This window comes from Dermacentor variabilis, chromosome 6 (genome assembly GCF_050947875.1).
Source record: "Dermacentor variabilis isolate Ectoservices chromosome 6, ASM5094787v1, whole genome shotgun sequence".
Taxonomy (NCBI): domain Eukaryota; kingdom Metazoa; phylum Arthropoda; class Arachnida; order Ixodida; family Ixodidae; genus Dermacentor; species Dermacentor variabilis.
In genome coordinates, this window is record NC_134573.1 from 78,058,810 (window position 1) to 78,081,097 (window position 22,288).

At 46.2% G+C, this 22,288-nt stretch overlaps 1 protein-coding gene across 2 annotated transcripts in view; it reads left to right on the plus strand.

Moving 5' to 3' along the window:
- The window catches only part of tll (nuclear receptor subfamily 2 group E member tailless), a 54,924-nt gene extending 44,249 nt beyond the window's left edge, over positions 1-10,675 (plus strand). The window contains exons 7-11 of one of the 2 annotated variants that reach the window (XM_075694388.1): positions 462-558; positions 2,827-2,976; positions 5,828-6,106; positions 8,356-8,695; positions 10,214-10,675. In XM_075694388.1, coding sequence (XP_075550503.1) covers positions 462-558; positions 2,827-2,976; positions 5,828-6,096 — 516 coding nt within the window. In that variant the 3' untranslated portion in view covers positions 6,097-6,106; positions 8,356-8,695; positions 10,214-10,675. The remainder of the gene's footprint in view (positions 1-461; positions 559-2,826; positions 2,977-5,827; positions 6,107-8,355; positions 8,696-10,213) is intronic. The other variant, XM_075694389.1, reaches the window with a different exon arrangement.
- Positions 10,676-22,288: the final 11,613 nt, after the last annotated feature.

Sequence of the window (22,288 nt, forward strand, 5' to 3'; positions counted from 1 at the left end):
ATTTCGTTAATTATTTGATGACGCACTTGCACTTCGCGTGGAAGAAATGACAGCCTTTTGGAGTAGTCCGCTTCAATGATTGGAATTGTACCACCTGCCACGGGGGATTTAAAACAATTCTATATAGCTCTCCCCCTCTCCAGACACACACATACACACGCGCACACACGCACACATGCGATCCCGAATAGGCTGATGGATGATTGGCTTTTACGGAACGTGCCAGTTATGTTAACTATCCTACTGCGCTAATAATATGTAGCTAGCAAGTTAAAGATATAACTTTCAAACACATTAGTGAATATCTGTGCGGATATTAAAAAAGAATGCATTGGTGAGAATTTTCTGTCCATCAGATTGAATTTGTTCGGAATTTTAACGAGGTATGTATTGTTCCGTTCAAAACGCCTTCTGAGGTCTGCTTTATTCAAACCTTGACAGAAAACGAATATTTCTCTCAGGTGCTCCTACTGGAAGAAGGATGGCGGGAGCTGTTTGTGCTGTCGGCGGCGCAGTTCATGCTTCCCATTGAAGTGGCGCCGCTTCTTGCCGCAGCCGGTAAGAAAACTGAGGCAGAACTTCAGATCCAGAGATGAGATTGTGGTGCTGACATCGTTGTTCTGCTATTTGCTGAATATTGTAGTTTTGTTGTCTTTTGTATTGCCCTTACTGCTTCATTAGAGCGGGGAACTGGGAAAATTGGTGTGCATTCATGGTTAGACAAAATGGCGAACGGACAAAGACGACTGAAGAGCACAGGGCGCTTGGTGGCTATTAACTGAAAAGTCGTTATCAGAAACACACACACACACACACATGCATATATATATATATATATATATATATATATCAACACTATAATAGGTGCGCATTATAAGTGCCTCTAGCTCAATTGTCAGCACGCGGTCGAAGGTAAGATCACAAGACCGCAGTTATGCGCCACTGCACAACTGCTCATAGAAAATCTATCTCGCCATCGTGGAAAGTCACGGAAGCTTGGCTCACACAAGTCCTTTTGTTGCCTCTTATGTATAAAGGGAGTCGGCGATTTCATGCGCTAACCGATCTGCGTGCTTTAAAGAAAATCCTGCTTCCGTCCAGCAAGTTGGCGAGCAGCCGCACTCTCGACAATGTCGAGATAAATTGGAAGCTGGTGTCCTGCTTGAAATTTCGAGTCTGCACAGTGTGACGAGTAAACACTGCACTGTATGCCGCACGCAGGCCATCTAAAGGACTGAGCAGCAAAGCCATCCGGGCATTCATGTCATCGCATCTAGTTTCGTGGCACCTTGGTGGTGCATCCTCATCACTTCCGACAATCTTTAAAGTATAAACCCCATGCAAGCGATCTTGCGCGCGACAGCGACAACCGCCGCGATGGAGATGGCTGTCGCGTTCGCTCGTCGCCTACAAGACGTACCCCATGCGAGCGATGACTTCGAGCGACGTCTCCCCAGTGTTTCCCGCATGAGGGCAGCAATATAGGCGCCGAAACTAGCGTGACGCGTGGTTTGTTAACTTAAGTTGACGTGTTTTACTGTAAAAAGTAGCATAAAGCATTTCTGAAGGTCTTGCCGTAGGTTCTCATCCGTGCACGTATAAAAATTCAATCGTTTGCTCGTTCCGTGTCACAAACGGAAGTGCTTGAGTTTTGTACATCCAGTTCCGGCTTCGCGCTATTGGCTAGTCGCGCATAGCACTTCCGGGCGACGAGCGACAAATTCTAGATTTGCCGAACCGAGCGATCGCGCGACAAGACCGAGCGATCTGTTCAAGCGGCGGCCCGATCCGTCGCTCGAAGCCGTCGCTCGTCGCTGTCGCGCACAAAATCGCGCTCATGGGGTTTAGCCTTAAACAGCTGCCAAAATTCAGATTGCGTTCTGGTGGTTTAACCACGAACACCGATATGATTATGAGGCACGCCTTATAGCAGGGGGCCCCGGAATAATTTTGGGTCTTCTGGGGTTAGTTAACGTGTTAAGTGGCTGTATGTGGTATAAATTATTCACAGCGTGATCAGCTGATCGCGCGTTGCAGGCGGCTTATCTTTCTATCTCGCTTAAGTCGTGGCGTATTTTTATTGAGCTTAACTAAAGGTAGCAGGAAGAAGACAAGAGGGAACAGGAATATGTGACATGCTATAGTGTGATTACGAGTGTTTATAAGATAAGCAATATTTATACCAGTAACGTCTGTTAAAAATCGGCGCTGTGTGCATCTGACTCCTTTCCAGTCTTGCCTTTCTCGTGTTTAACATATATATGTATATTGGTCACGATTCATCTAGAAGTCCAACTTTATCTGTTGTGTGCAGATACGTCCGTAATAGGAGAGATATGCTTGTGGTTTGATATAGCTTCTCAATATTGTATGTATTAATTCTCATTCTTCTTCCTTGCACTTGTGGCCCGCACCCACGTTGGGGGATTGACTATGGTTCGCAATGGAAAGTATGAAGTTGTTGCTTGCTATATCAAATCCCGAGCGCGTGTACCTGTCCTAACTGCTTCCTCAACGTCAGCTAACTTATTTCTCAGCACCGGGTCGCGACACTATTTTCAATTTCAACGTCTCTTCAGCTTTCATTGGCTTATAGGGCGTCTAAACCCTATAGACGGGTATGGGGCGGGATTCGATGTTATGGCGGAATTTGCTAGGGTATAGAATAACACGACGATTCACCGAACCTGCTGTCGATTGCGTTTGATTAGTCACAGTTACAACTATTCTCACGTCCTCGAAGATTAAGGCTTCAATTACTATAGTGACGCTATTTGGATATATTCTGAACCGTCGTGTGAATATTTTCGACCATGTCTTGCGCAGATCTTTCCGCGGAGTCGTCGACGTCAGAACGCGTGGCAACCCTCATGGCGGAGATACGAAACTTTCAGGACGTCATCGCCAAGTTCCAGGACATGCAGGTGGACGCGACGGAGTACACGTGCCTTAAAGCCATCGCGCTCTTCAAGACCAGTGAGTCCTGCGAAAGGCCTTCCTTTTTTATTTATTTCTTTGTTGCGGCTTGCATGCGAGGGCGCGGTGGAAGACTTCCTGTTCCTCCCGCTTAATTTACCGGGTGACACACAATAGGATGGCCAAGAATAGCCCCGCACATCGCAAGGTATCGCGCAAGTCACCACACTTGCAGTGCAGCATTATTGGCAATTCATTCTGTCACGAGTATGGCTTGAAGGAGGCCTGCCGTAACTTTACCAAATGACGAACACCGCTGCTGGCGGCTCAGATTTTAGGCCCGAGGCTGCAAGAATCCCATCAAATCACGTGGACGCTGGGTCACGCGGGTCTGGAGGGGAACGAAAGGGCGAACGCCCTAGCTCGAGCGCTGATCAACCGAGCGGGGGAAGACCAATCGTCTCATCAATCCCCACCCTTTACCTTCATGCCCCTGCCATCCAATTACTGCGACCGACTCGAGAGCCAGCGACTCAACCGCAGGATTTATCCTCCTCCTCACAGAAAGTTCAGCACTGAAGAGGCAGTAGCTCTAAGACTTACTCAGACCAACACATTTCCAAACTTACACAGATACACTAAAATGTTCCCACATACATATCGCGGCATCTGGCCCTGGTGCGGCGACACACGCCCTACACTCTTTCATATCTCGTGGGGGTGAGGGGGCAAAGCTCAACACTTGATGACGCCTAGAACGTCATTTGAGCGGTGGGAGGTACAGCTGACCGGCGATACCCTGGCGGGACAAGAAGCTCTCGTTCGTCCAGCAAGTACGTCGAGCAGCCATGGCCAGTGGAGTCCTAGAATGAGGACAGCACCCTCTCAACCTCAAGAGCAACGACCTGGATGGTCCAATTAAATGTTTTCTCTCTCTCTTCTCTCTCTTGAAGGAGCGCGAAGAAGACGAGGATATAGGAATCGAAAACAACCCCAAAGGAAAACAACGCAAAACCGCCTTCTTCTTTGCCAATCTCTCATAGTGGGTATGCGCTAGTGTTTGGGAGACAAGACAAGGACGCTGTCCAACAGGACAGCGCTCGTCCTGTTGCGCGCTGCTTCAAGGTAGACTCATGATGAACCAACTGGCCCAAATCAAGCTTTTGTCAATCGATCAGTTAGGCGGCAAAATACAGATATCGTGGTTACGTGCAGGTGATGAAGATATTGAACATGTTCGTTTATTTTCCCTCAACAAGTTTAGGTCAATACGCCTAAGTTGTCACGACACAAAACGCACTTTCGTCAAAAGAGTTATCAACCACCGTACAAGTGTCCTGGGAGCGAAGGGAACACTTTTGTCATGCTGACAAAAATAACTATGCGCAGAAAAAATATTGGAGCACATAAAAACGAAATAAGCAATCGAGATGTAGCTTTTATGTATGCAAAATGTTTATTTTATTGTATTTTTGCCCCTGGCAGAATGCTTTTTTTTTTTAGTGAGGGCTCGCGTATATCCGTCAAGTTATAGACCGTGTTGATGGTTCACTGATGCTCTATACACGTTGTGACGTACACAGCCGGAGGCAGAATGAATTGCGTGCAACCAATTACGCGCATCACAATGATGAACAAGCTTGAATAATCAGTTGTCAATTCTCACATGACCTGCGTAACACTAGGAACGCCTTTGCGGGCTGCGTGACAGTGCCTACACAAATAGTTCGTGTGTACGTGCGTGTTTGTGTGTATGTCTTGTATATATATATATTTTATTTTTTTATACTTCTCTCTTTCACCTATCGCATCCCCTTACCTCTCCCTAGTACAGGGTAGCCAACCGGATATAATATCTGGTTAACCTCCCTGTCTTTCCTTTACTTTCTCTCTCTCTCTCTCTCTCTCTCTCGCATGACCAGGTACTCGTACGTGTAGTCGGCCTGTGCATAAACAGAAACGGAAAAACAAGAACAAATAGTCAGTTTCTTTTTATGGGCAGGCAGCTTTTAGAATACAGTAGTTAGCTATAGTGAATGACGGTCCTCACTTCGAATATTCATGTTTTCAGTTTGTACAGCTGGGCTAATTACCTTAAATGGCTAATGTAGACACTGCTCGATAATTTTGATTGTCTTGACTGAGCTGCGTGAAAAAAAAGCTTTATCCATGCACAACAGATCCTGTGAGTGTCATTGTACAGCGGCGAAATTCCCTTGGCATTCCATTTCTCTCTGACCTGCATACTGCTGTCGATCACTATACAGACTTACACGCACTTCGTTCAACTGCGATCGCGTTAAAAGCCAAGCATCGATACAATCACGCCATGCTTTCCAATGCTGATACCGTGCAACAACTTATAAACAGTCTGGGCCGAACCGACATACGTATACCGTCTTCTGGATCACTATTTGGACCAATCCGGGGTCTCCTCGTTTGCACCGACGACGTTTCACATCCATTCACGCGATGCGTGACAGCTCATGCTTTGATACTTTCTTATACAACCTGAGCTCAGCAGCATTCTGTAAAAGAGTGTGAGAACGCAGGCTACTTCCATATAGAACTCTGTTACTGGCACAAAAGACGATTCATGCAATAGCACAGTATATACGTGTACTTCACCGGTTTGAGAGACGGCTTATAAAGTGCTCCTGTGCATCCTCTCACGTTCATTCAGTGGTCACTCTCTTCCTGTTTCTCTTCCCGCGTTTCCTTACCTCCAGTATATAACGATAGCAAACCAGACGCCCATATGGTTGACCTCCCTGCCTTTCCTTTCTTTGTTCCCTCTCTCTCTCAGTCAATTGTTTGGGGATGCTGAAACATTTAACCCTATGCATAGCGGTGATGTGTACGATTGGAAAATCTGAGAAGCCCCGTCGTTTTCTCCTTCGCGCGCCTGCAGCCTTCCAAGACCAGGCGTCGGAATCGCACGCCCTGAGAGACGTCGAGGCCGTGGCAGCCATGCAAGACCAGGCGCAGGCGACTCTGTTCCGCTACATGCAGGCGACGAACCCGACGAAGATGGCTCGCTTCGGCAAGCTGTTGCTCTCCCTGCCTATCCTCCTCACCGTGTCGCCGGTGGCGATCGAAGAAGTGTTCTTCCGAAAGGCCATCGGCGCCGCATCCATCCCGAAGCTGCTGGTCGAAATGTACAGGGAAGCAAGATTTTGAGCCGGTGATGGTGCGTCCCACCTCGACATATTTTCTATATGTTCCGCGACTTAGTATTGACACCGTTGATTTAAATAGAAAAAAGAAAGAGAAATATATATTACAGACGTGTAATATATATATCCCTATAGTACAGCCTACTGTAAGTGTGATGGCACTTATATTTTTGGGGGGCTAATTAGTCATTTTGCTTATGCTAGTGTTTTATTCCTTTATTGTGCTGCCCTTCTCATAGTTTTTTTTTTGCATGTGGTGAGCTGCTGAAGCTGCTCAAGACGGTTTTACGTGCGCGGCAATAATTGAAAGATGGCACACAGTTACAGTTCACGCTTCGCGAACACAGTTTGCGACAAGTCTTGAACTAATACCTTTACTCCACAGCGCACGTGCGCAGGATTTTTTTTTTAGAAAGCTAACTAACGTCACCTCCGTGAAACTTTACAAGTATATATGGCTTTACCGGCGACATTGCGTGAAAGTTCACTCGAAGGCTAACTAAGCTTCCGCACACTTGGCGTGCATGTGGTCGAGTGCGTCTCGAGAAATTCGAGCCACTCCGGCCCTTTCTTCGACAAGTGGAGCGTCCGAACACTGTGTTTGTTCCAGTTGTTCCTCACGTACGTTCCCTACAGCTATAGTAGTTCGCTCTGCGCGATGGGCTCACAGGCCGTCGCAGACATCTGCATGCGGCATTTTTAAACTGTCCCGGAACTACGCTGCAGTGTTCGTGTAATGTCGGGCATTCTGCGTCCTCGCATCTGCGAGTGTCGGTATGCGAATTTGTTTAAGTCGTATTGCGAAAATAGCCAAGGTTTTCTTTTTCGGAGATCCTATGGTGCCAAACCAGGATATTGATATGAGACACATTGTAGCGGGACACTTGGCGTTAATTTTGGACCTCCTGGGCTTGTTTAACGTGTACCCAAATCCAATATTCATGACGGTTTGGGCACTTCGGCCCCCATCGAAATGCGGCAGGTACAGCCGCTATCAAACCGGCGACCTCGATGTCAGCAGCGCAACGCGTTAAACACTAAGCTGTCTTGACGGGTGATAACCACGTTCTAACAGCGAGAATGAGTCTGTGTGATGAAGTTTGCCAACTGGTCAGGAAGAGTATAATTCGAGCTCGAAAGACATGTGTAACTGTCCGAAAAGGAAAAACAAACAGGAAAACAAGAATACATTTACAGACTCTTTGTTCAAACGATACTTGAACAAACTGCCAACAACGTGTACGTATGGACGCCGAGAAGCTGTATTTAATTTTAGCATTATTTTGGGGGGTTAAGGGGGGAATCGATGCATCATTAATTTGCTTTATGTGAACTTTATAATAGTGCGGCCATGGGCTCCAAACTGCCAGTCGAACTTTCTGTTCATGTAAGCCGCCTGTCATATTGGTGGTACCTAAGTTCGGGCTATTCAAGGGCATTTTTTCGGAGGTATTGTTTACTCAGTGCCTCAGTTACCGGCCCGATTCCGGCTGAAGGGTCAGTATAGGGTGCTTTCTTGTCAGCTCGAGTTCGTGTAGAAGTTTGATCTGCCTAATCTTAGTTGACCTAACATAAAGTTTAAGGGCGGGCACACTGCGCCAGCACAGTATGAATGCCGAACAAAGCTTTTGCAGTGGAGCATCCTTTCTACGTGTTATCTCATAAAGTCGCCGCAGTTCCTCAAGTGAGCGCCTAAATGTAGAATATTTTTTTTTTCAGGAACCGTATCAATAGCAGGATTTATTGCTTCTTGGAGCACTGCAGCCGGCCTATAGGATATTTAGCTTGTTGTTGCTAAAATGAAGAGCAATAAATAAAATTTACAAAGCGTGCCTTAGTATCCGCAGTAAGCGAATGACTTCATGTTGTTACCACGTTACCACGGCCCATGCAATCAGATAATTTTTCTTATGAGGAAGTTCTTAAAAAGCCGCCGTGGTTGCTCAGTGGATGGTGTTGAGCTGCTGAGCACGAGATCGCGGGATCGAATCCCGGCCGCGGCGGCCGCATTTCGATGGGGGCGGAATGCGAAAACACCCGTGTACTTCGACTTAGGTGCACGTTAAAGAACCCCAGGTGGTCGAAATTTCCGGAGTCCTCCACTATACGGTGTGCCTCATAATCAGAAAGTAGTTTTGGCACGTTAAACCCCATAATTTCTTTTTAAGTTCTTGAAGGACTGAATGCTGTGGTGAAGGCCGAAGTTACGCGTATTGGAGCCATATAGCTTCATGTATGGCACCATTTTCTCGCCTTCCCGCAGGTTTGACCGCAGAGATGGCCGCAGGACTCCGCACCGGCTGGTGGCGCTGCACCTAGTGCAAGGCTGATCGCGAATGTGCAATTGCGGTGCTCTTCACGTAGCCCCATGCTCCTCCGACTTCGGGACACGTGCCGCGGACACGCCAGACGTCCTGGACACAGAACACGCACTTCTCGTGACAAGCTACGGGAGATCAATGACTGACTTGCCCACGCATCTCCCCAAGAAACTGTCCTTGAGAACGCACCACGTATGCGCGCAGCTCGGTGTCGTTTGGCGTGTTCTGCTGATGTAACCTCTCCAGGACCTCGACTGCTTCAACGTCGCCGAACGCATTCAAGTAAGTCTTATTGTATGTGTGAAGCGTGTTTCTACTCCTTATTCCCTTGTACATTCGCGGGGCAAGCCCGTAATATCGCATGATTTGTGTCAAGGGATCGCAGCCAAAGATAGTTTATCCTCAGAACTGATATAGTAGCTCGTGGCTGTAATATATATGCTACAATAGTTATGCTACAATGCTACAATATATATATATATATATGTCTGTGTGTGTCTGTGTGTGTCTGTGTGTGTGTGTAAATACTGGACGATCACTTTTAAGTGTTCCGGAACATTGAAACACCGCCTGTTGCATATGGCATAATTATTTTCATTGAGCTGCACATCATCATTCGAAAATGTGGACAATACTAGCACCAGGAATTGAAACACATATTAAACTAAATGACAAACGTCTCCTAATGAACTTGTCAATTACTTTTCGGCTCATATAGCAATTTATCAATTGTAACCCGCGAGCTTCCAAGGCGTATCCACTTCAAATCGTTTTCCAGGATTGCATTACTTTCGAGATATTATTTTCCAAAGTGTGGGACGACATTTGTGAGCGTTCCAGTTACTCTTGTGCTTCAATGCATAAAGAGCGTTTTTTAAAGAAGTCTGAAAGAAGGTTTTAAAGAACAAGAGTGCATTTTTACGGCTAGTTTGATGGCGCATATCTCCAAGCGGTGCCATTTTAGAAATTAATTCCAAGCGGATACACCTTGCCAGCTTACCGTCTACAATTCATAAATATATAAATTGCAGTATCTGCCGCAAAGTAACTAATTCCGAAGTCAATTAGGGAAATTTAGTTAATGAAATATTTGTTCCATTTTCTCGTGCAAGTAATCGTCCTCACTCTGTATAATCTTGCTCAAGGAATAGAATTATGTTATCTGCAACAGGCAATTCTTAAAAATTCCGGAAAAATTTAAATCATCACCCGGTATATGTTCCCCGGTTTTAAACACAGCCAAAGGCGATTAGTAAAACAAAACTCTAAAAATGCGAGGACATGTAAGATGTTAACTAATAAGAGAGGAGTTGATCACCTGCGCTTTGAGAAATGGGGAAGAATATATGAAGAAAAAAGGGAGCAGTCACCCCGGTGCGCATTACGGTTGCAATCTGCCAAATAAGCGCGACATTCTTTTCCCGATAAGGACTGTCACTAACTGGAATCAATCAATGAAAGTGCAAGCATATATTCAACGTTAATGATCGTGTGTTTTATGAAAAACTAACCCACTTGAATCAGCGCTTGCAGACACTGGGAATCGCTTTGAATAAAGAACGAATGACGCAAAGTAAAGTTTTTGAATGAACGCAGCTTAGACAGCAAGTCTTGGGACTGACGCACAACAAAGCAAGCTCGCAGATATATTTTTTTTTTTACCTTACGTGGCTACATTAGCGCCGTTTTTTCATTTCCGAACGTTGCTTGAAATTACAATGCTGAATAAGATTCTGCAGCTGATAAGTGCATTTGCGCTGTTCCTTACGAGGCCCTCATTCATGGTTTCACTTGTTCCAGACAGGCCTATCAAGTTCATCGACAGCGAAAGCGCGAGGGACAAGCGAAGTCGGCGTCCGAGATCCTGCGTACGGAAAGGTGTTCCAGCGAACGCGCACGCGGGTGTGTTCTGTGCTTGCGCGAGGTGCTCCTGTGGACTGCTGCCCGCTGTGTTTATAACTGTCGACGCAAGCGCCCAGAGACTCGAATGAAGCCCGCCCGACAAGGTCTCCAGCACTCTACGCTAAAGCAAGGCAGCCTATAGTCAAGGCTTGTGATGTGCTGGCTCGACATCTGTGTACAGAAGACGTTCCTTTACAACGCAGCTAGAGGTGACAAGAATCGCATTTTACCAGTCGTTATTTGTGTACATACTTTGTATTAAATATGACAATGTTATGATGATCGCTTGAGCATGCTTAAAATTTCTGAGGAGGCACGGCTTAGAATAAATGCGCATAGGCAAGCACACCGTAAAATAATTTACACCCTTAAATGTGAAAAACGTGTAAATGTGTCTATAACTCACACCCTTAGGGTGTTGTTATCTATATAATGGACACCCTAAGGGTGTGAGTTATAGACACATTTACACCCTTTTTCACTTTTTAGGGTGTAAATTATTTTACAGTGTGCACTGGTCACATGCAATGTTTCCCGGTCACAGCTCGTGCTGTCTTGCCGGAATCGCGCCGAAGGTGGCTTGTTATACGCTGGTTTACGCGCTCGGAGCAGATAACTGTAGCTATCGCCACGCCCCAAATGCGACTTGCTCATCGTCTGTAGGTGTCGTCGGCAGCAGAGGAACCGCGCATGCACCTTTGATGTGCGTTCGCAGGTTGAACACCCTATCCATGCAAAAACACACTTGAGGCATTGTTTGTTTCAATCTCAGGTATACACGAATATAACGCCGTGGAACTTCTATAGGCGTCCCAGATATCAGCGGCTTATACGTAAGTCTGCGAAGCGCGGCACACGACAATGTGTAAAAACAATTTTGTACGAGTCCTTCATTTCCAGGAGCCTAGATCACAAGAATGGCCGTCATGCACGCTAGAATAAAATAAAGTAAAGCGGATGGGTTTCTACTTTTAAGCTGCACATGCATATTTTTGACAGTGTAGATGCAAAATTAATGCGGCCCCACGATTCCCTCTATGAGAAACAGGACGGCCTGTTTCTTTTCGCGTATCTGAAAGATATGTATAAAGGGTTAAAGCGGCGAATCGGGCGTATTCGTACATATTCCAAAATGCTGCAGCGCAAAGAAAAAAGAAATGACTCGGAGGGGAAATCGCAGAAGCTGAACGGATTTATAGACACGGGGAGGGAAGTGTCAGCCTGGCGTCCATAACGCTGGCATATCTACGCATGCGCAGATAACCCCTGGCTCGGACAGCGCGTATATATTCGTGGATCATCCACAGTAAAAGCTGTTGGAAGTTCAGCGCTCGTCCTTGTCGTCTCGTCCCCATCCGCGTCCTTCTTTTTTTTTTTTTTCGCGGCCGCCTTTTCACATATAGAAAGAGGATCATAAAATGCACATTAAAGATGACGGATTCAAGCTGGGCAAAGGTACCCATCTTGCTCTATGCTAGAGTGATCTTGCAAGAAAGTTGAACTTCTGCGCGAGCGCAACTGGAACAAGCTTTCCATTATGTGGGCTGCATAGGCTGCCTTGATTTCCTTCTTACGGAGCCCTCCTAGTGCGCAGCCGTTAAATATACTTCGAAAAGGGTAAACAAACGATCGCTGCCTTTAGAGCAAGCATTTCTTGTGGGACCGTCGCTTGCGCTACGTTAAGCGTACCATTCACAAGAAGCTTTCATCAAATGAAGGAGCCAGGGAATGCTAGAAACACAGCAGAAAAATAAAAGCGTAAGTTGGCCGAGAGCACTCGGTGGGGGCAATTTTTCGCACGTATCCGACCTATATGGATTTCAGACGTAATTCTCACGTTTTAGGAAAAGAGCCTCTGTTCATGCAACTGCTATGTGGCGATAAAGGTTCAAAGGTACCCAATAATCTTAAATACACACTTAAGCAAATATATAACACCGTGATATAGAGTGGAAGCCAGCGTGTTGTATGCTCCGAGGGGAGTGACCAAATATGCTTTCTCAAGGTTGTGCAATAGGTTTTAATTGGTTCGCGTGGAGCAGGCGAGAGAGGTATATGCATATATTTAAACAATAAAGAACGTTGAAATATTTGCACGTTTTTTTCATTATCATTATTCGTCACTTTTGCAACTGGAAAGTGTATTATAGAGTGTGTGTAAGTGAAAAAAAAAAGTATCCGACGATTACGATACTCACCAATGCGAAATTGGAGTGCAGCTCGATACGTGTTTCCATTTCGCGATATATTGAGGCAAAGAAACTGAAACCAAAATCACCACACCGACTTGCAGTGGGCCAGTGACGTCAGCGCCTTCGCAGATGGAGGGGCAGTATGCATGAGAACGCTGGCATCATAGAGTTTCTCACTATAACACCTAGAGGGTAATCTGGCGCCACCGTCTATGGGAGTTTCTTAAGGGGGCACCGTGCCGTCATGGGAATGACGGTATATGTGTCTGCGAGGCTCGTCTTGGCTAGTGTTGTGAGAGGCTTCGTCTAAAACGTGGATATGGCTACGCAAATAACGCGTTCTCAAAGTAAAATCTTCATAAAATATTTCCATTCACGCATATTACATCTTTACTCACCCACACTGCATGACCAAGCGAAGAAAAGCAAGAACAGACGACCAACTGTTTCAAAGCGGGCGCGAACCTTGTCGTCTGTCCTCCAACTTTAGCGGCCCGCTGATACTTTTTACGTAACATGTAGTCGTACACACTATAACAAGTTCTCATAGTTAAACAAAACATGTTTTCGCGTAATAATAAAGCTAAAACAGCTTTTCACGGGCTGTTCTAGTAGAAAATGAATCATTGTGACAGACGGAACGGTACTTGCCAAGCGCGTCTTCAAGGTGTCCTGTCTCTACGAGAACGATGCCAATCCGAATCCACAATATACCGGCATTCCCATGCATACCACAGCGCAGCAGCACCAGATTTCCCTCTAGGTAATGTAGTGAGAAACTATGGCTGGCATGATGAGCAGCATCGCAGCTATAGCTGCGATGCTATATAGCTGTGGAAGACGACGACGACGAACGTACGAGCACTGAGACGAGCGCGAGGGGCAGTACTGGACGAGGAGGAGGAGGAGGAAGTAAACTTTATTGCTCTAGAAAGAGTAATTCAGCGGTCGGGCCGGATGTCTCCATCTTCTATATTGGTTGATGACGATCTCCGGCCTGCATGGTTGGCGCCCCTATTCCAAGGCACCACTGAGCCTGGCTGCTTGTCGGGCATGATCCACCAGCCTCCGTTGGAGGCTAGGGTCGCCGCTGGAGAGCAGGCTCTCCCACTGCTCCGCACTCGGAGTTTCTATTTTGTGGAATGCCTTATTCGTATTGCACTCCCATGTGATGTGGTAAAGTGTGGGTATTGCGCCACACCACGGCCATGTGTCCCTGTATTGACTCTATGGTAATTTAGTATGTCAGAGTACGTTGGTATCACTGTCATGAAGTCCTCTGTTTAGGTCCGCTCGGCTTGTATGCTCGCGAGCGATCCTATCAACCCTTTGGTTGCCCTCAATCTCAGTGTGCCCCGGTACCCAAAAGATGGTGTGTCTAAGGCGTTTATTCTGTTGGCCAGCGCGGAGGAATATTTGGAGTACACTGGCATGATGAGCGGCATTGTCTTTCCTTTCTTTAGATCACCGTCATCATCGGAGACAGCTATGGAAGAAAGAAGATGACGATGAACGCGCAAGCAGTAGCGCGAGCGCGTTCGCGTGGCTACCCAAGGGACGCGGATAGTGGTGGTGGAAAAATGCGGACGCTCAACTCAGGAACGGGCACCTCAGAGCTGCGCTCTAAAAAAATGAACTTCAGGACCCGCATTTACAAAAAGCTGCTACACTATAGCGTAACATTGCTATAGCGATGCCAGCCAATGCCGCCCAAACCCACCATGCTAGCTAATCCAGCAAATGCCAGCGAATTGATCCTACATGATGCTGCGCATATTAATGGCGAAGGTGGGCGTCTGATAGCGCACCTTACGATGGAAAAGGTTTGTGAATTCGGCCTCTGCTTTGCCTGGAATGGTATTGACATTGTTGAGCGTGAGTAAGGCAGCTTAACTGCATAAATATGACAAAGACAACCGTCGGAATCAAAAACACTTTTTTTTTCGTAAATAAGGAGCGCTAACGAAATAATAATTTCAGTTGGTTAGGAGTTCTCGTTCTGCGCGTAGGACGGAATCTTTATTCTGCATATGTGCCTAATATATATACATGTTATCCCAGTAAATTATTTCGGACGTCACTTTATTTCCGTGAGACGGCAAGAGGTGTCTTGATGCAGTTGCATTTTTATCTGAAATACATGACCACATTCTGCTGCGGCGACGCGAACATACAATAATGTCAGCGTTTTCACACGACGCTATTCAACGTAGTAATGATTGCAGATTAATAATATTTGATGCACAGCAAGAAATACATGAAAGTGGGGGCTTATATTATAGAGACTGTCTCTTACAGTGAATCAGTGAACGAGCATTTGGCACACTGCAGGTGAGATTCACGCGGAGAACACAGCACGCTTTGGCGTTGTTACGTCAACGTTTGCTTGAGGACCATCCATGGAAAATGAAACCTGCGGAGGAAGTAAATGTGTACCGTTGTTCCGATTTTAGGTAAAAAGAGAATGATTCACGAAGTGTTGGTTGCAATATTTCCGACCCCGCGTACTGCATGCGACACAGTCGAACAGGACACTTTGGTGGTGCGATCCCTGTCCTAGCTTATAAGCGCTCTGCGTGCAAGCTTGAACACGTAGTATCAACATCTACAGCGTTGTTGTTCCCTGGAATCGGCACCGAAAAGAAGAACTCAGAACCAAATTTACCAATAGTGACCAGCTGCTTTGAAAGGGACACTTGTCTTCGTCAGCGCCCATGATGAAAATCAATCCCCTTGTGAAGACGTTGGCAGCAGGCTGCAGGTTTCCCGTGTTCGGTCATTGTACCTATAACTTGAAGTCTCCGTCACTTGAGGGACTCCATTGTTTTGTCGAAATTCTTGACAATGTAATCTGGCATGTGAAATATGTAGTTACCGTCGATTAGGGCATAGACAGTGGGAACAAGAGAACGTCACAGGGACTGCCGAAAGTTTTGCCACACCAGTTCATCAGAGTACAGTGCCATGGAAATACCCCCGTCTGCACTACTATTGGAACCCACTAATCTGGCAAGCACTGCGCATGACGTATAAGCTCTACAAGTTCATCCACGATCGCGAAACACGAGCCCACGAGAGCGCCTTTTCTTTGCGGAATCGTAACTGCCATCGGGCTATTGCGAACATAGCAAGATCCATCAAGTTTTTTTTTTTTTTTTGGGGAAATGCGGCTGAGATCGTTGCGCGTTATATTGTGTCGGCTTGCCAAGCACAGTCAAGCACATCTTAGCCAAGCACAACCTAATTAATTGAATGTTTCATTCATTTCAACTGATCGCGGTAGCATTTACGGAAGGCGCCATACTGGGGTGCTGAGCGTCTCTCTCGACAATTTCAGGGTTCTGAAAGGGCCCTGAGGCCTCGGTTGGCGAGTTTTATTGCACTGTTGATCTGAATGTGGCCGGGTATCAAGCTCGGGATGTCGCGCTCACAACCACAACTTGGAGCCTTTGAGCAGACGTACCCGCATGGTTCGTGGCAATGGTAGTAGTATATGACTTTTAAAGGAAGGAAATAGAAGATAAAAGTGCAGAGCTGTAACTGTCTGTCGCGGTGAAGTGCAGGTTGGCTGAAGGCCAAACTATTTGCGTCGTGATGTCCCGAAACTTGCAGTGGCTCGCACTTTCTTCGCCGACTGGGCTGCAACGTCAACCACTACGCGCAGGTCAACGACCTCAACTAAGGCAAAACATGTACACTTTAGGCTCAAATAGCCACACAGGTTCTCTCTGCTTAGTGTAAGCCTCTCGTTCTCTCTACAGTACAGTCGCCGTTTGCCACCGAGTCGCGCGTCCTCCAATAATAGCTAGCAATAAAGCGTGAAAGTCGTCTCCCCTCTCTTTCTATTTTTTTTCTTTTTGAGAATGGTCTGTTGGCGTCGCATACTAAACACGGGTGTCCCCTACCGTAACTGAGCCTCCCACGACGCCATGACAAAATCTTTTAGCGCTGCAACCAGCGTCACATGCACGACAAAGAAAAGACAGGACAGGCGCATATTTCGACAATACCTGTCCTCTGCGTTCTGACATTCAATGCCTGTCCTCTGCGTTCGGGGTAAGCACGCGCCAAGACAACTACGGTTGACAAGTTGACGACAATCTTCTCCAGACAAAGACACCCCACGACGCGATCCCAATGGGAGGCTGTCGCCACCTCGTATGTCATCCTTCTCAAGTTTCTGCGAGCCACGCGCACGCTTCAGACCACGCTACACTTTGTTCGACCTTTAGTAATGGCTGGGCGGTGCATTGAAGGATCGTAGTACCGCGCGCTCCGGCACATTGACTTCCTGGAATGCAATTAGCTTAGCCGCGTTCACCGCGGGGAGCTCATTCTAGGAACAGATTTTGATATGCAGGAGGCGCTTTAGGGAAGTGGAAACACCGTTCACTCCCCACCACTTCGTTCGAACGTTTCATCTCGAACATTGTGTACACAAAAGGCTTTCGGGTTCCTCTCGGTCGCGTTCTTTGTGCAATACCTGGAACGCACGCGCGAGACGCGCGAGCTCCGTCTATAGTCTGCTATTGCTTCCGCATCGGGTTCGTTGACTCTGCGAAAGCTCCATTGACTCCGCAGCGACCATTGCCGACCGCACACGGACAGTTTCGTCACACCTGCTTACAACGTCACCGCAACCTTTTCGCGCTGTCACTCCCTCCCTCACGGGAAAATAGAAAGAAAAAAAGGAAGTTCGACTCATTACAAAAGCTAATATGCAGTTAGGCGGCCTCGCACCCGAGAACGCGCGTCAAGTGTTGTAAACAGATTCAACACTGAGCGGATTCGAGGCAGCAGATTCGGAACGCAAACGCATTGGAATTGATGGAAAAAATGGGTGATTTGTGCCCGAATGAAGGCCGCAAATAAGCCTGTGCTTACTCCCATCTTACCCACTTTTGGATGCGCGAGAGACTTCGGCCTTTCCTGCAAGCGCAGAGTCGAGCTATGCACTAGAATTGCAACCGGGAACTTGTAACTTTGCTCGATGTGCAAGATTGTTCAGATTAAAAGTCTACGAGGTAAGCATCGTTACCAAATGAAAACGTGTCTGTGATAGGGGTTTTTAACCCAAAGCTTTTTTTATCAGATCCCCTCGGGCATTGCTAAACGTGTCTGTGACTGCAGCCTTGCCGAATAGGCCTGTGCCTCACGTCGACCAGCACGTGCTCATGCACGAGATGACCTTCGCACGAGAACCTTGTGCGCACGCGCCGTGCTTCCATTAGGCCATGGACGCAGAAATTAAACGAGTCAAAAATAATAGTCAAATTTACCCCTTTCTTTAGTGTCCTGCTTTTCTCGACATACATCTGTTCTCAACATTTGTTTCCTCGACAAACACATGCCACCCTCCTAGCGACATCACAGCGTCGACATCTGACCATGCGCATTCGCATGAACAGCTGTTTGCATTTTGACTTCGATTGTGAACACGCAGCGCATGAAATAAAAATTGCATCACATTAAAATTATGAGCGGGGCGATGCATGAAAAATAAGCATTGCATCCTACTAAAGACAGTTGTAGACATCGTATTTAGTTTTATACCATTTACGTAAGCGTTTCACGAAAGCTTCTTTCGACGGATTCCAACATGGGCATTGGGTCTGCGTAGTCCTTTTTCATTGTCATTTGCCAACGTGCCTAAATTATTGGCAAAAGTCCAGTGCTTGGATTAAGTTCTCCTCCTGCACTCCCTAAAAGCAGGCACACCTTCTGAATTACTTCAGGCGTACGGGTCATTTGTTTAGTGTATAACATGTAAGGCTGAAGGAGTTTCGAAGAATAGAGCATACAAATTTGCAATATGTAATTACGGGGAATTTTATAAGTTCAATTTTCTTTCTCTCATTCTTTAACCGTAAACCCTAGATTTGTTTTTGAGAAATTAGTGATTTCATTGCCTTGTCTTTTTTTTTTTCTGGTTAGCATATGTTAATATAAATGGCCTTTTCTCAGACGAAACGCTTTTATTTATCGCAGATAATAATAATTAATAAATAGTACCATAAGAAGGCCATGCGAGCCCTATGAGGTAAACTGATCGCGCTGTTGGAAGTGGCGGCGTCAGAAAGTATACTCGGCCGGTGAGAACGTGATCGAACCAGCAAAAGCATGACGTTCTCTTTGTTTTCGTAAATAATTATGTAGCATAGGCGTACTTCTTAGTGGATGCAGCGTTAGGTGAGCCTTAGTGATAAGTGGTGTCGTACAAAGACGCACATTGGATGCTGCATTTCATATCCTGTACCTGATCGGAGTTTGAACTGAACTGTGCATTTTGACATTCCATACGTGTTGACATACATGCAGGACTCCTTCAGTGAAATAGAGCCACTATAACGTGCACCCCATATATGTATAATCAGGAATTATTTAGTCGAAACCACTGATACCTAACTCTGTGTCACGGCAGCCTTATCGTAATTAGCACATATCCAGCTTTTCTGGACACGTACCAACTAGCACCCCAATCAGCCGACGCGCGAATATATGCAGTGCGTTTTGAACGGAACGAGCGCGTTTTTCGCGAATAATTAGCGGTGCAAGTCAATAATTGAAAAAGAGGCAGGTGACAGACGGGTTCTAGAAGCCAAGCCAAACGAGTCAAACGAACTCTGTTCGCAGAGTAATCAAAGATTCAGCAACGGAATCCTATGAAAACGACAAAAATTCGTACTAAATTTTCGAGACAAGAACAGTCACTGTGATAAAACTACGACTGATATCGTAATATTCGCTACAGTCTATGTATTGTTCGGAGACTCAGCTTCCGATTGATGCTTGTCTCGACTCTCTACACATCGGATATTACTGTTCCAAAATCGATTTTTGAAACACAGTCGTGCAAATTCACGCGGCATCATGGCAAACCCAAGCCTATCGTTGCGGAATCGTCGGAAGCCGTGGCCGAGTGGTTTAATACGATGCATCTATCGTCCCGCGATGTGCTAGTGGCGTTTCAGTGCCGTGCTCCCTGCTCTCTTTTAAAGTCATATAAGTCTTAGTTCCACAGTCTCCCACCAGAGGGCAGAAACACAAAACTCAAGATTTGGTTTCGCTTTTCATTTTTTACTGGTGTTCTTCAAATAGTATATTTCCTATTTTTTCCCCTAAAACGTAGCAAAGTGTTGCTCATTTGTTATGTCATCGCTTTTATAACCCGATTTTATTCCTTGGACAACGTAACTACCAGCATGATAATTTCCTTGTGTTGCATAAAAAAATTATTTCGTGCCTTCTAGTATGGAATGCACCTAAAGGTCACCCTTTCTACAAGTCCCTTGAAGCAAGCAACACAGTGATCTAATCCTGCCTATGCAGGCCTCTATAATTGCTGCAGAGAAATGAAATAACAAATCCTGTTTTTTTTTTTTTTTTTTAGAGGGGCGCGACTTTACAAGTCGAGAGTAAGCGGGACTGTGAGAGAGAAAATGGGGGGAGGGGGGGGGGGGGGCTTTTGCTCCTTGAATATCTGAGTTCGCCTAGGTACTACGGAGGAGAAGTTGCTTTGCTCGTTTTGTATGCGTTTGTCCCTAGGCGTGCTGGCATTGCGGAGTGTGGTTGAGTCTGTTTACGCTCCAACGCTGGCTGCAGGCGCGGTGAACCAGGTGAAGCAGAGTAATGAGCCTCGCAATCAGCTGCATAAATTTTAGTATGCCACACAGGAGAAAAAGAATGGCTATTTATATTGCGTTCTTCAGGACGGCGAATTTTCTTTAACTTTTGGCTGTCCTCAATGCGCACATGCACAGGATACTCTGTACACGTAGTCGTATTCATCACGAAATATCGACCACTTCAGCATGCTGACAATAATACCGTGAGTGACGTCTTCGCAAGTACCTTTGAAATAATGGAACAAAGTAGTAAAGAAGATCTGGAGTTTGCAGGTTTTTGTTCTGGTTTTTACAGGGGGTACTCTACGATGCTGGATGTACAACTAGAAATTTGCGAGACTGAGTCTCTGTATCGGTTCACTCATGAAACCGTGCAAATATTTGGAGAGATATGATAGAGTTAAGCGGCATGGGCCCAGACACCAGGCGACTACTTACCCAGTGGAGAACCATGCTGCCCTGCCTTGAACGCATGGCCCGAAGCTTAATTATTCCTGAGTTGAGGATTTATCCAAGTGAATAAATGTCCCGTGCTGCGTTTCCCAAGTAGATATATATGTATAACAGTACATAGTTTGGCTAGCTGTTTCCATTTAGGATCAACATATTGTGGCCTTCATACGGTGCATTGCTTTCTTTTTTTTTTGGGGGGGGGGAGGAGGAGGTAGCACATGTATGACGGTTAGCAGTAACTCTGTGGTTGAGCTGTTGGGTGGCACCAGTGCATAACGTAGACCCCTGGATCTACTGACTAAGCTCGTAGCCGTGGAAAGGTCTGCGAGAGATCATCCTTCTTTTGGATACCGGGCGGGTTTGTTATAGGTGAAGACGGGAGTAGCAAATTCAGGGTGGTTCATTTAGGCGTTGATCATTTAGACTTTCTAAAAAAATGGTGATCGCGCACTCGAATGGGCGGGGGGAGTATCTGGGCCGCAATATTGTAGCGGTGCCTTTTCTGGTGAGATCTTTTCCACACTTTTGACATGGGGGTGACGCTCCGCCTGCGTTATCAATAGGACCAGCCGGCCATGAACGGTGGAGGACAAGGGTGGCATATGTAGAATTGAGCGGAAGGCTTTGCCAGCACTGCTATACAATATCGGTTGACGTGGGCGCCCTCTGCGCGGAACTGACGAGGGGTACTGCTATTGCTACACTAAAGCTCGAGCGCTGTAACACGCTGCACGCTATAACGCCGTCATATTTTAAGGCGTAAACATTCTTTGGAGAGTACCCCGGCAGTTTTGTTAGCAAAATCGTGTACGTAACGCGAAAAGCGTGACACCTTACTTATAGGAATACACAGGGCTCTATAGAAGATGCATGGGAAAGCCTATAGTAGGGGTGGACCAATTGAAATTTGGAGGTGGGCCAACATAAAATTTGGCGGTGGGCCAACTGGAAATTTGGGGAAGGGCCAAATGAAATTTGGTGCTGGGCTATCAATAAATTTGGGGGTGGGGCAACTTAAAATTGGGGAGGTGCCAATTTAACGTTGGGTGTTGGCAACTTGAAATTTGGGGTTGTGATAACTTGAAATTTAGGGGTGGACCAACTTAAATTGGGAGTGGCCCAACTTGCAATTGGGGGAGGGGGCAACAGAAATTCGGGAAACAAAAACAAACGTTAAGTAACAGCCGAGCCACTGAATGCGTATGTATTAGTAGACAATTATCAGGATTTCTGTACAGTGATTTTTTTGTCGGTAGCGCGAACAGAAATCAGTGGTGTGGCGGTTAAAGGCATATGAGTTATAATGCAACAGATTCTTTGCTTCCTTGCGGAACATTGCAGTGGTTAGGTTCTCGTCTCACCTGGTTTGGGGTCTCTTCAATGACGAAAAAAAATTTTACGGGGGTAAGAATATAACCAGCATCTTTTAGCACTAGACGGATGCTCTATACGTACACACATACGGATGCTCTATCACATACGGAAACATACAGTTCATAACCAACAGATGGTTGATAGGTGAAGCTTTGTGACGAATACATACTATGTTCTGTGTAGGTAAATCTGCAATGTGGACGTGTCCTATTATCATCCAGTCACTCGGCAAGTAGTCAAACAAATGCGGATAGCCCCATATTCACTTCGAAACATAACACAGAAATTTGTTGTTCGGAAGCCACAGTCACTCAGCCTCTGTTTTGAGC